This window comes from Nelumbo lutea, chromosome 8, assembly GCF_056320005.1.
Source record: "Nelumbo lutea isolate HS-2025 chromosome 8, American lotus-T2T, whole genome shotgun sequence".
Taxonomy (NCBI): domain Eukaryota; kingdom Viridiplantae; phylum Streptophyta; class Magnoliopsida; order Proteales; family Nelumbonaceae; genus Nelumbo; species Nelumbo lutea.
In genome coordinates this window covers 1,820,134-1,835,041 of record NC_142691.1, presented here as the reverse complement: position 1 = coordinate 1,835,041, position 14,908 = coordinate 1,820,134, and the positions used below count along the sequence as shown (strand labels likewise).

At 38.8% G+C, this 14,908-nt stretch overlaps 1 protein-coding gene across 2 annotated transcripts in view; it reads left to right on the top strand.

The window, feature by feature from the left end:
- DCL3 (dicer-like 3) overlaps positions 1-14,908 on the top strand; it is a 90,756-nt gene that overhangs the window by 68,889 nt on the left and 6,959 nt on the right. For both annotated transcript variants that reach the window (XM_088959749.1, XM_088959748.1), the window contains exons 21-23: positions 1,099-1,368; positions 1,649-1,975; positions 9,766-10,018. In XM_088959749.1, the coding sequence (XP_088815875.1) occupies positions 1,099-1,368; positions 1,649-1,975; positions 9,766-10,018 (850 nt within the window). The remainder of the gene's footprint in view (positions 1-1,098; positions 1,369-1,648; positions 1,976-9,765; positions 10,019-14,908) is intronic.

Genomic DNA, 14,908 nt, shown 5'->3' with positions numbered 1-14,908 from the left:
TCCAATTGTTTACCTCTCTGTGATGTACTCTTGTTCAGTTCAGAGTACACGGGATGACTCCTTCTCGGATTCTTGCAAGACACTAGAACTTGGGAGGGGCACGCCCAAACCACCCCTTTTTCTTTGGTCTCTTGAAGTCGTCAACACTCTCATTTGCTATAAGTATTTGATCCGCTATTTGCCTTCCCCTTACAAAAGCTCCTTGATTATTTGCTACAGTGGTAGGGAGCGCCTTCCTATTCGTAAGGGATAACACCTTTGCTATAATCTTGTATAGGCTATTCACTAGGCTGATTGGTCTAAAGTCCCTCGGATGGTTTGCTTCTTTTTTCTTGGGAACCAAAGCTATGATGGTGGAGTTCAGAAATCAATGTCCTTTTTGGTCTATCACTAGCCCTTCTAGCCCCTTCAACTTGCAACAGATCACTTCTTATAGGTGCTATTAATGGTCTTCTATGCACGTTACATGAACAAACCATCTTAGTCTACTTTTTTTATTACCTATTGGAGCTACTCCTATGTTTCCTCTAATAAATTCATTTCTGATCCTATCCTTTATAGTTTTTCCACCCATCCATTTCTACCATACTAACTCTTTTGAATGGTCAGAAATCAATCTTGGCAAGAAAGTGAAACCAATGCCTATATGCCAATCAAATGGGCCCTCAGTCAGTCAGTCTCTACATCTTCTTTCATTCTCTTTCATCACTTCTCCTTGAGATGATAAATCTTAAAACATCAATTTTTTTCTATGTCAAAGTCTTGGAACATTACAATATTGTAATAGATAACTTAAACAAAATCTAGTGATGTTTCCCAACTTTTTGTAATAACTTACATCTAAAGCTCTTCAGTTATTGATAAAAAAATTGAGTAACTACTCCTAGGAAAAAAAGCTAACGTTATTATTTTTAGGGTGTTTATTGTCGAATTTTTCAGAAATTGTTAGTAAGTGGAGATATTTTTTCTCTTGGATTTCTAACTTTTGTTTTGACATCAAAAGACTGTTGAACAGATGAGGGATATCTGTGGCTGTGAATGAAACCACAGATATGAGCACCTGCTTGTTCTAATTTATGACCTTCCCTTTTTTTTCAGCGGCTTGAATTTCTGGGTGACTCTGTATTGGACCTGCTTATTACATGTCATCTTTATCAAAGCCATAAGGATGTTGATCCAGGGGAGTTGACTGACTTGCGTTCAGCCAATGTCAATAATGAAAACTTTGCTCAGGTGGCAGTGAGGCACAACCTCCAACAGCATCTTCAACATGGTTCTGGACTGCTTTTAACGCAAATAACAGAATATGTGAAGTCTGCTTCTGGACCTTCTAATGAAACTATGTCACTCCGAGCTAAAGTTCCAAAAGTATGTTTTTTTGTTCAACTTAATCTTACTTAAAGGACATATACAATCTGCAGCCACTATTTACAGCTTGCTACATCACAATTCACAACCATGTAGGCTAACCAATCACCAAAATCTAACTCCATTCTGAGTTTCATAATATGAGGTTTAATTCTTGGTCATTTCTAGTGTTAAGTTTTTTTTTTTGATAATTTCATTTCTAGTGTTAAGCTGTTAACAATTTTATTTTATTCATTTGAAAGGGAGGTTCCTCTGAAGTGATTATTTCTATTTGCCACAGGTTCTTGGAGACTTGGTTGAGAGTATTGCAGGGGCAATTCTTATTGACACTAAGCTTAACACTGATGAAGTATGGAGAATATTTAAACCCTTACTTTCTCCTATCATAACTCCTGACAGACTTGAGTTGCCACCCTTGAGAGAACTGAATGAGACATGCGACTCCCTTGGCTATTTCATAAAAGAGAAGTGTACTAACAAAGGAGAACTGGTGCATGCTGAGCTTCGGCTGCAGATGGAGGATATCCTATTGATAGGAGAGGGGTGTGAAAGGAGCAAGAAAGCAGCCAAAGGACAAGCAGCTTCCTACTTGTTGAAGGAGCTAAAGGTTTGTTTGTGTTAATTCATGAACCAGTGTCCACGTTTTGTTGTTACTCTTGAACCAGTTAACAGCTAAAACGATGAAGAATGTATAGAGAACTTTTTTCCAAGAATTTGGATTTTACTTAATTTTCAGTAATCTTCAATTGGACCCCAGATAGTTAGTAGACAGAATGATTGGTCTACTGTCAGATTCTTGGCAAAAATTTCGAAAACACAAGATGGCATCTGTGAGAAGAATGTAAAGATAATATGATCTAGGTGAAATTATAGAAAAAAAAGTCTGGTGACAATATCTAGATTTTCTCAAGCCCTATGAGTGAATATTTAAAAGGAATACAATTTCTTGATGTATACACACACATTAAATGTAAATGCACTTTCTTTTTTTTTTTTCTTTTGAGAAAAGGATAGCTTTTATTAAGGCTGTCTTTGGTTTGAAAGAAAAGGTAGGGGAACCTATACAAACGTGTATAGGTTTCCCTGCCTTTCCTTTCAAACCAAACCCAGCGTAAATGAACTTCTCATTCTTGAAACCTTTGAAATATATTATACTTCTCTATAGGATTTGAGAAAGTAAAGGTTGAAGGAGATTTTTAGATTCTTATATAATGGATGTTTAAAACTTTAAATCTTCTAAATGACTTGGTATTTTAATAGTCACATTGGTGAATCCATTGCTTTGTTGTCTAAGATGAATAATAGATTGTCTAGTTAGATTCTAAGATTGGTTAGCTCCGTATTAGATAGCTTGACCAGGTTAAGATGGCAAAGAATACATTATGTTGGAGGACTGCTGTTCCAAGATGGTTCTTGTTTATACATGTAGTTTTACGGAATAAAACTTAATAAATAGTAATAATCTGCGAGTAGAAAGGGGAAGAAGAACGGCAGAGAACAAAAAGGAAGTAAATAGTAACTGTTTTACTTACACACATAACCTTTTAAAATACAATAATGTGAAGTAAACCAAATGACTAAAACATAGCTTTCATGTCTCCTTGAAAAGATCAAAAACATGTTTCCTTTGATAAATGAAAATTCCATTCTTTGATCTAGCTATCTCAATGCCAAGAAAGTACATAGAATGTCCAAGATCATTAATTCAAATTCTGATGTGTAAAAGGTCTTGAGCTTCTCAATCTTAGATGGATTATCACCAGTAACTATGATATCATATACATAGACAATCAACATGGTCACCAAAATTTTCAACTCCCTTAATTAAGAGAGTATGACCAAATCGTGTAAATCCAATCTTTTGAACCACTTCCTTGAACCTGTCAAACTAGGCACATGGTGATTTCTTGAGATCATATATCAACTTCTAAAGCTTATATACCTTCCCTTGGTTATTAAGGAAGCAGACTCTGAATGGCAGTTCTATATACACTTCCTCTTGCAAAACATCATTGAGAATGGCTTTTTTAATGTGCATCTCATGAAATATCTATGAGAAGTACACTGCGAGAGAGAGAATAACCACAGTATAATTCATTTTGGCTATCAACACAAAATATCCCTAATAGTCGATGCCATAAGTATCAGTATAGCCTTTTTTTTATAAATAAGTATCAGTTTAGCCTTTTACAACAAGCAAAACCTTATATCCTTCAATTGGTCCATCAGCCTTATATTTCACGGTATATACCCATTGACAACCAACTGGGACCTTGCCTTTTGGAGCTCAGTCAACTCCCATGTCTATTTCTTAATGAGGACATCCATCTCCTAGGCCATAACCTCCTACTGAGGGACGTGCATGGCCTCTACAACTGTAGAAGTTATAGACAGAGAAAGTTATAAATTGAAATTGGATAAGCAATACAAATAGAAGAAAAGGAGTTGATACATTGCCTTTTCCCTTTATGGACAGCAATAGGTGAGTGAAGATTTGCAATAGTGATATGAGAAGGATCACAAATAAATGAAGAAAATCAACACGGGAAAGCTAGTTTCCCAAACCAAGGGCTTTAGACTAAGGTAGTTAATCAGTCTCTAGAGTCACTGTCTTTCCTCTAGAGCTCACCTATAATTTTGGCATATCAACAAATTGAGAAGTATAAGTGTAGAAGATGAAGGAGAAGAATCAGTGGCCAGGACTAGAAAACAAAATGACTACTCTTTTCACTAGAGATCTCCCCCTAAAACACCTATATGGCTATACCCCTTTTAGGTAGGAGAGAAACATATTGAAGAGCTTTTGGATCAACTTCACCCAATTAGGACTAAGATCATGGATGAACAATAGGCAACCAAAGTAAGTGGAAAATCTGCTCCTTTAGTGATGCAGATCATTAACCTGTGCTGCCCCAAATTAATCAATTGCAGCCCATCCAACCTCCAGACCCTAAGTGAGCCACAAGTCAATTCTTTAAACAATGGGACTACCCCAAGGTGGTTAAGGTGTATTCTCAAAGGGGGCAAAGCCATCCCTAAGGCATTCCTGTTAGTGTTAGCTCAACCAAGTTGGCTCCACGTTATCTTTGGGTTATTTTTGAACAGGCCTTTTTGGTGCCAATTTAGGATACTTATTATAAGAGTTATTTTGTCAACTTAGGATCCTTATTGTAAGAATCATTTTGTCAGTCTGGATTATTCTTATTGGTTTCCTAATTGTTTTCCAAGTCTAAAGTGTGGTAAGGTCTATTTAAAAATAGCTAGAAGTACTTGTAAGGCAGCTTTTGTGGAAGACATAAAGACAATTTAGTTGTTTTCCTGATCTTCTCTTCTTTGTGTTCTTGTACAAAAACCTAGTATCCTAGCCCTAATGGTTTTGATACTGCTTGAACTCAGCCCCTTCTTCCCTAAACAAGTAGTTCAGGGACTGCTTGGTGGGCTGTACAGCAGACTGCAGACCTACTCATCAACCCTGCTTGTTACACATTAACAGTAGCTACATCTTGGTAGATGCATTAGTTGGTATCCGAGTCACGATGCCTTCTAAAAGGGCCTCTAATTCTCCTCCCAGTGAGGAAACCAATGAGATCACTTTTAAATCTGTTAAAGAGTTACTGCAGCACCAAGAGGAGAAACATAGGCAAGAGCTGACACGATATGAGCAAGTAAAGGAGGAATTAGTTGCACAGCTAAGCAACTTAATTCACCTGCTGGTACAACCCAAAGAGCTACAACTTTCAAAGCAGCCAAAAAAATTTTGTAGAGCAAACCAGTTCTGAAAATCAATCTCAGCCTCATCACTGGCCTTTTAGGTCTCAATTTCAACCCTTTAATCGACCAGACAACAACTGGTGGGATGCTGGAATTATTATAGAAATTTCGGAATTTTGTGGGAGGACTAGAAGCTGATGATTAGTTTGATTGGGTGACTATGATGGAAGAGGTACATCAATATAAAGAAGGCTTATAGGTTGGGTTGTTGGATCTGGACCTACAAATTGAACTAGGGATGGATAGGGAAGAAGATAGTGTAGAAGTTAGAGCCCAAGCTCCTCACTCCAAGGGTCTTAAACTGATCCTAGAGGTGAGGCAATCACACTCTCCTATGATCCAAAACATGGATATACCAACAGAAACTGTCTGCCTCCCAACAAGTTTTGCCCAGCATAGCTCTTGTGGGAACTGGGGCCTTAGATTTAGTTTCCAATCCAAATTCCGACTGTCAGACTTAGTCCTTTTCCCTATATATGTGTGTCATTCAGGTTTTGGTTACTAATGACTCTTCTGTGCCTATGACAAATACCAAACCAGTGCCTGCACCTACGTCTGAAAGGGAGAGGTTGGAACCAGGATGGGTAGGGGAGGTAAGAGAGGAATTGGAGGAGAGGGAACGAGGGGAAAGGATATGGGAACCGATTTATGAATATCTAGAGGAGTTTAAGCTGAAGGAAGGATCTATAGAACCTGGAACTGGAACTTCTACTAAAAAAGAATGGGCAAAGTGGCTGGGAAGCTGGGGTTGATTATAAAAGTGGTGGAGGGCGCTAAGGTCTATTCAAGTAAGGCAAAGGGTATATTTAGTCAAGGAAGAAAAATAAATCAGAAGGGGAACGATTGAAATAGGATGTTTAGGGTGACGTAGAATTTAGCGGAAGGAGGGAAAGGAGGAAGGGGCCTAAATAGGGGGTGGTTTTGGTTGTGGGTGCCCTAGTTAGTTGTCAGGAAGAGGAGGGTTATCAAGGCTCTGTTAAGAAGAGAAAATCCAGACATAGTGTGTCTACCGGAAACCATGCTTACAAAGTTGTATAGCAGATGGGTGAGAAGTGTGTGGAGATCTAGAGGCATTAATTGGTCTGTAACACCTTCATGGGGAGCATCAAGGGGAATTGTCACTATGTGAAGAAATGAGGTGGTGGATTCAGTGGAGGAATTAATAGGTTGCCTCTCTATTTCAGTGAAATTCAAGAATGTGTCTGATGGGTTCACTTGGCTATTGACTAATATCTATGGGCCGAATAGCTATAGGGAAAGGAAAGAGTTATGGAAGGAGTTGTTTGATATTAGAGGACTCTAGGAGGGCCCTTGGTGCCTAAGAGGAGATTTGGGGTGTTATGGATTTGGACCATTCTTTCCTTCTCTAGACTTTGAGGTGTTATGGATTTGGGGAGAGATGGTGCAGTTGGATTGAAGGGTGCTTAAAGATTTGCCAGTACTCGATAGTGGTTAATGGCTTGGTCAAGAACTTTTTCCTAGCTAGGAGAGGCTTAAGACAAAGGGATCCGCTCTCACCTTTCCTTTTTACCCTGGTAGTGGATGTGTTTAGTAGGCTTTTAACAAGAGTTGATAGTGTGGATATTTTTAAAGGGTGGAGGACAGGAAGATCGGGTTAGTAGTGAGTAGTGACTCATCTACAATTTGTTGATGATACCGTCATTTTCTGTGAGAGTGGGGATCCCCAAATGACAAGAAACTTGAAGGTAGTTGTGAAGTTTTTTGAATCCCTTTCCAATTTGAAGATCAATTTTGAGAAGAGTGAAGTAGCTGGTATTAACTTAAGTGAGGAGTTGTTGACAATTGCAGATTATCTAGGGTGCTCGATTCTAGATTGGCCTTTGAAGTACTTGGGTTTGCCTCTAGGAGACAACCCAAGGGAAAGCAGGTCTTTGAGTCCAGTTATAGAAAGTTGTGCTAAGAGGTTAGCTGTTTGGAAGAGAAACTACATTTCCTTAGGGGGAATAATTTCGCTAATTAAGTCTACTTTAGCCAACATGCCATCTACCACATGTCGACCTTAGGATGCCATAGAGGAAGATTTTGAAGGTAGAAAAAATCATGATGGATTTCTTGTGGGAACCTACGGAAGGTAGGAAAGATTATTTAGTTAAATATGGGAATCTTCTGTGTGCAAAAGTAAAGAGCGGGGGGGGACTAGGGAATCTAGGAAAAAAGAACTTGGCTCTTCTAGGTAAGTGGTTGTGGAGATGGCTGGTGGAGGGGAAGAGACTTTGGCCTGATGTGATTGAGAGTATTCATGCAATTGATGGCAGTGGTTGGGATGCAGATATGTCTCAATAGGTAACTTTGGCTTCCCCTTGGAAAGCCATACATGGTACACTCCCACAATTCTTAAGCTTTATAAGGTATGATGCATGTACTGGTGAAAAGGTTTTATTCTAGGAAGATCTTTGGATTGGCAACTCCACTGTTAAGGACCTACTTCCCACGTTGTACTCCTCTGTATTAATGAACCTATACAATGCTTTGCTTTTCATCCTCAACTGGTGTCAGTTGGGATTTTGAGTTCAAAAGAGGCCTGGGGGACCATGAGTTTGATGAGATTGCTTCTTTACTAAAAGTCCTCCTTTCTAGACCCCTCTTCTTCTGATAATCAGGTGTGGACCCCAAACCCCAAAGGCCTCTTCACTTGTGCTTCTTTCTTTTCCTCTTTGTGTCAGGATCCCTCTGCTCTGATGTTTCCCTCTAAAGAAGTGTGGGCCAATGTTTTAAAACGCGAGGTGTTCCACTACCTAGAGGCATAAGGCATAGTTCAGAATGTAAGAGGCATAAGCCTCCCGAACACAAGGACACGTAAACCTCCTTAAGAGGGGGGGATGAGGATAAAGGAGGAGGAAGAAGAGGAAAGAGGATCTCATTTTTCTTTATTTTTAAAATCTTTTATATTAAGAAGAATGAAGATGCACGGCACTAGTTGAAGGGGGGGGGGGGGTCTTGTTCCCCAAGCCTCTTTTAAACTTGAAACCCCAACTGACACTAGTTGAGGGTGAAAAGGATGCAAAGGAATGGGGAGGCTAATGCTAGAATCTTCAATGACAAGGAAAGGAATGAAGAGGCTCTTTGGGACTGCATGGTTAGCAGGGCCATTCTATGGGCCAAAGCACTAGATATTTTCTATCTGTTTTCCTATGATGATCTGTGGAGGAACTAGGGAGCAATAGCAAGGAGCTCGATGGTAAAGGTTAGGCCTTCGATAGAATGGGCTCCTCCTGAAGACGGATTCATTAAACTCAATTTTGATGGCAGCAGTTTGGGGAACCCAGGGCCTTCAGGAGTAGGAGGGGTGAGATTCAAGCTGTTTTGCAGGGGGTACAATTGGCTAAGCAGTTGAATGTTGACAGATTACTTATTAAAGGGCATTCCAACATGACAGTGGGGATTCAATGGGAGAGATCGGCAAATGGGCTAGCTGATTGTCTAGCTAAGCAAGGGGTGTTTATTGTATCTTGTGCTTCTGATATTCGTAAATAAAATTTCTTCTTTACTCATCAATATATATATATATAAAGAAGTACCAGCCCATAAGCAAGCTGCTTTGGTGACCTTGAAACTAAAAGTAAAAATAAAATGATTTAAAACCTTCAAAATACATTAATCACACTACTCCGACAAAAATTAATAAATGTCATTTTACAATTGACCCCACCCATTTAAATTTTCATCCAATTTCATTGGAGAGTGCGGGATCAACATGGAAAAATGGGTTAAAATAATACCTATACTTAGCCTTTTTTTTCAACTTCAGTGGGATCAATTGACCCCACTCACATATATGTAGCTGTGCCCTTGAATGCAGCCGTTCCTAACAGACCTAACTACAAGATGTCTCCAAAGGAGCATGAAGAGTTGAGACAGGTTGAAGAGCTTTTAGAAAGAGAGTTTGTTCGAGAAAGCATCAGTCCTTGTACTATACCAGCCCTTCTTGTTCTAAAGAAGGATGGAACATGGTGTATGTGCATTGATAGCAGAACTATTAACAAGATTACTATTAAATACCGCTTACCCATTCCAAGACTTACACCTGGGGTCTAACCACCTTAATAAGGTACCCTAAGTATAACTCAGTCCAAATCTTACACCAAAAATCTTTTAAGCCAAGCTTGACCAGGGAGATCTTCTTCTTGTTGGTTACCAGCTGACTGTATGGCCTGCTGATGTCAGCCATCAGCAGTTAGTCAATGTCCTTGAAACCAGAGCTGTGTTCTCTGATACCAACTTGTAATTTACTAATTTTATGTGATAAAACTGAGTAAATAGCAAGAACCTGTGAATAGAAAATGGAAGAAAGGAAGAGAATAAAGAGAAGAAGAAAGAGGAATAAGAGAATGTTTTGGTGTATCAGTCATACACATACACACAAAATTACAGAAGGTCCTTGATATCTCCATGTCATTACAATAATTTGAAATAAGGACTAAAACACCCCCAAACCTCTCAAGATTTAATTTGTTCATTTGTAACTATACTGTGCTGTAGATCACCCTTACTGTTTCTCCTCTCCTACTCTTGTCATGGGAAGTGGTGACTTTCTGATAAAAATACTAAAATCTCAGCTTTCATTGACTATATAGAGTGATGTTATTCATGCCTAATTTGTAACAGGAAAGAGGTATTTCACATTCCCGGTATGCTTCTAAGAGGAAGAAACTGGAACTGGAATCTGTTGGTGGTTCCTCTGTTCCAGACTTGGATATTAACCACTGCAGTCAGCCAAATGGCGGGGAACTAGTGAAACCTATCAGTCATAAAAAGCCAAAGACAATTGAAAGTCTGTTGCCTGTGGAGTCAATAGCAGATCTTTCGCTTGCAGGGGATTGTTCTCATAAAGTTTCTGCTCCTGAACTCAGTTCATCAGGTATTGACCTCCTAATCATATTCTAGCTCATTTGTTGAAGAACTTGAAGCAAACTAAATGATAGATGATGCTTAGAGGTAATGAATTATGAGAAATGTCTTAGCTGTTTGTTCTCCTATGTAATTTTGAATTCTCACTAGTGCAGGGTTTTTACATGTGGTAGCTAAGTGCTAAGACCAACTTAAAGCTAAGGTTCAGAATTCTCATTTGTTTTTCTTTTTAGTCCCTGTGGGCAAGGTTCAGAATAGTGTTGATCCGTGCAGCATAAGGTTCCCTTTTCATTCCAAATTTCAAATATGGAGGGAAAAGGAAAGGTTGGCTTATGCTATAGAGTCTATGAGTGTGATTCTGTACTTTAGAAGAAAAAAGGGCTATTGAAATTTAAGTGATATGTTCTGCATATTGTGCTTAATAATGATCCTTGGATCAGGGGCAGAGTCGTGATTCTTCATATTTTTCTTTTTGTCCTTTTTTTTTTTTTTGGTGGGGGTGGGGGGGGGGGGTTGTGGAAGAGTTGCATGGCCACCTGGCTCTTTTGTCTTCTCTTGCAAGTTTTCTCAATTCAACCACTAACAACCATTAAAGACATGGGAGAAAGCCATCATCCTATTTGGTTTATTTATCTGGTCTTCTCACTTGTAAACTTTCTCACCTTCTCTTTTATTTTATTTTATTTTATTTTAATAGGATGTGCTGCCTTAGGTCGGCCCACCCTCTTTTAATTTATACCTAAGTGTTTAAAAGAATGAAATTACAATGATACCCCTGAACAATATTAAGTATTCCTGCTGTAATCAGTCATAAAATGATCAAGAGAAGAAGAGAAGAGAGGAAGGAAGAAAAAGAGAAAAATGAAATAGGAGAAAATTGAATGGGTTATTGGTGGCACCCACTTCACCCTAAAATATTATCAAAAATAATAATTAAAGAGTGGTACCTTGAAAGAAGAAAAATAACAGAAAACCCCCTAGTGCCAAAAACATGTGTAGAAACACCCCTCATAACACTCCCCCTCAAGTTGGGTTGTAGTAGATATTGCATACCCAACTTGATACGACTCTTCATAGTCTAGGGAATTCAATCCTTTTGTAAATACATCAGCCATTTGTTCTCTTGATTCAACAAAAGGTATACAAATTTCATCCCTCTCCACTCTTTCATGAATGAAATGCTTGTTAATCTCAATGTGCTCGGTTCACTCATGGAGAACTAGATTATGAGTAATACTGATTGCAGCTTTGTTATCACAGTATAATAACATAGGATTTGACTACCCAACTCAGTAAGAAGATTTTTTAGCCACAACAGTTCAGCAACACCTTGAGACATAGCTCTAGTGTTTTAAAAGTGCAAGGCGCAAGGGTCAATTTGCGCCCGAGGCGCGAGGCGCGCACCTTTTTGAAGCAAGGCGCAAAAAATAAAAAAAAAATATTAAACATAATATTAAGAAAAAACATAAACTTTAAATTTTAAAATAAATGTTTTAAAAAACCTATTATCTAAAATTAAAATACATGAACATAACATGTAAAGGGTATTCAAATGTGAATTTAAAAATAAAATCAAACATATAAAACATTTTCAAGCATGTAAAACCCACAATCTCTTTTTTTTTCCTCAATTGCATTACTTAAACTAGCTAATGTGATGCAAAACATATTACATTCCTGACTCTGTGAGCCGCCTTTGTGCCACGCCCCTCGAGGCAAAGCCCAAACAAGTCCATGTTAGGGTCCTAAATTCTTAGTTCTCACACAAAAAATAATGATTTTATAATTTTAATTGCTTTTTAAGAAGATATTTTAGTAGGACGAATGAATGAACAACATTACCAAATTAGGGGTTTTTTGTGTGATAACTAAGAATTTAGGACCCTAACATGGACTTGTTTGGGCTTGCCTCGAAGGGCGTGGCACGGGGGTTCGGGGGCCAGCCATGAGGTTCAAAAAAGCATCAAACTTTCAAAAGGCACACACCTGGGCTGAGGCAAACCAGGTGCACGCCTAGGCGCACCAGGCGTGTGCCTTTTGAAAGGGCTGCACCTAGGACCTGGGTGAGGCACCTACCCTAAAATGCACCACGCTTGTACACCTAAGCGCACCTTTTAAATCATTGCATAGCTTTATACTCAGCCTCTACACTTGACTTTGCCACTATAGACTATTTTTTACTCCTCCAAGTGACTAGGTTTCCTCCTAAAAATGTGCAATAACTAGTAATAGACCTCCTATCATCAATAGAGCCAGCCCAAGCAACATTAGTATAGCCTTCCACCTTTGTGTGACCATGCTTGGTAAAGAGAAGACCTGTACCTAGGGTTTTTTTTTTAAATAAGCTAGAACTCTCTCAATATCCATGAAGTGAGTGGGTTTAAGTGAGTGAATATACTGACTCGAAACACTCACAACAAAAGCAATATTCAGTCTAGTCATGGAAAGATATAGTAGCCTTCCAATGAGTCTTTGATATTGATGAACACGTGAAACTATCTCACCCTCACAACTTTCAAGTTCATGACTTGGATCCATAGGAGAATCAACTAGTCTACACCCTAGTTTTCCAATATCCTTCAACAAATTAAGGATATGCTTCCATTGGGAGATAAAGATACCCATGTCAAATCAAGCAACTTCAATGCCAAGAAAATATTTCAAAGGACTGAGATCCTTAACTTCAAACTGTGAAGCCAAGAATTTCTTTAGCTCTTGAATTTCTTCCTCCCAGTTTCCTATAATCACAATATCATCCACATAATCAGAACAACAACCAACTCACCCTTTCTTTTCACAAACAATGTATCAGCCTGGCACTACACAAAACCAGTTCACTAAACAACACTGTTAAACCTCTCAAACCAAGCCCGAGGAGATTTTCCCGGCCATATAAGGATTTCTTCAACCAACATACCTTATCCTCAATGCCATGCACCTAAAACCCAAGAGGTTGAACCATATATACTTCCTCATCAAGGTTGCCATTCAAAAACGCATTCTTCACATCCATTTAATGAAGATGCTATGAGAAGTTGGCAGCAAGAGATAAGAGTACGTAGATAGAGTTCATCGTGGCAACAGGAGCAAAAGTTTCATTATAATCCACACCATGTGTCTGAGAGAACTCCTTTGCAACTAGCCTCACCTTATACCTTTTAATAGATCCTTTGGCACAATGCTTTACTATAAACACCCACTTACAACCTATAGGCTTCCTTTTAGAAGATCAACAAGGTTCCACATGTGATTTTTATGAAGGGCAAACAGACACACTACAAATGGCAAAAATGAAGGCACAGTAATTAGGAGACAAATGGGCAGTGGAAGAAAAGCAGGCAATAGGATGCTTGGTACACATCCACACATCCTTACTAAGAGCAATGGGAAGTTCAATATCACAAGAAGGTCCAAAGGTACCTAAAAGATGACTAGCACAAGGATTTTCCACATGAGAGTCTGACAATAATTGTTGCACTTCAGCTAGTACACCACACCTGTATTCAGTGACTGATCTAATGATGGACTTTTGTAATGTTGCCAAGTATAACAGAAAAAAGTATAGTAAAGTGGCAAAGGTGGAGGCAGAGAAGACTACTGCCGAGTGTAGAGAGACTGGGTCGAATGGGCCTTAGCCCATAAGTGTCTTATTTATTAGTTCTTTCTTGTTATTTGTTCTTAATGGGCCTTTTCTTTATGGGCCTTTAACTCTTGTTTATGTTTTCTAAGTATGTTGATGAGGTGGGCACTCAGTTAAGGGCAAACTTGTAAATTATGTAACTTAAGTAAGATTAATAAAAGGTTAGTGTGGGGGAAAGAGGAGATTATCGAACTCCTTCTTTCTCCTTTCTTCTCCATTCTTCCATCTTGCTATCTTCTTCTTCTTCTTCTCTACTTTTGTTATAATCTAAATTATCCTACCTTTTTTATTGGTCTGAATCACATCTTGGCATCAGAGCAGGCCTTTCTTTGCCTTTATCTTTTTTTCTTTTCTTTTCCCGTACACCTTTTCTAATCGAAAGGTGTATGGAGAGAGAAATTGTTGATAATTCAGAGAACTTGTTTACCTAAATCGTAGATGGTTTAGAGAGTCAGAATCTGACTATAGATTGCCAAGAAAGTGGGACTGCAGAATTTTTTTCTCAAAACCCTAGCTGACTAGAGAGTTTCCAGTTACAGGCTAAAGAGATTGTTTGGGTGTGGCGCTCAAGGCTTGGAGGGTTCCTTTTTATCCCCAAAGGTGGGTGGTTGCAGTTGGAAGTGGATTGGATAGCTTTGGTTTGAGTGGCTACATCTTTCTTTCTCTCCGAAGGCCAAGTACAGTGAAACCCTAGTTTTGGGATTTTTAAATATTGGACTGACCTCAGTTAGGTCTATAAAGGTTGAAAACATTGTTTTTTTATTTCCATTTGATTGATGGAGCAATCTGGAAGTGAGATGAAGATCCCTGTGTCGGGGATTGGTCTTGTAGATTCCATTCTGATAGGGGTGACTACAATTAAACTTGACGGAACAAATTACTTAGCTTGGGCACAATCTATAAAAATTCATGTCTGTAGTAGAGGTGGACTAGGGTTTCTCACGGGCAATAAGGTGAAACCGGAAGAGACTGGTCCTACATATGAGAAATGGATGCAGGATAACTACATAGTTATTGGGTGGTTGGTAATTTCTATGCAGCCCCACATAAGTCAATACTATCTTTGGATGTCTTCAGCCAAGGAGATTTGGGATAGTGTTATAGAAACATACTCTCAAAAATTGAATGTTGCAAAGGCCTACAAACTAAAGAATGATGTGAAATTTTTGAAAGAGGGGGAAAAGAGTGTAGTTGTCTACTACTCGATGTTGAAGTCACATGGCAAGAGATTGATTTTATGGAAGCAATTGTACGGAAAAG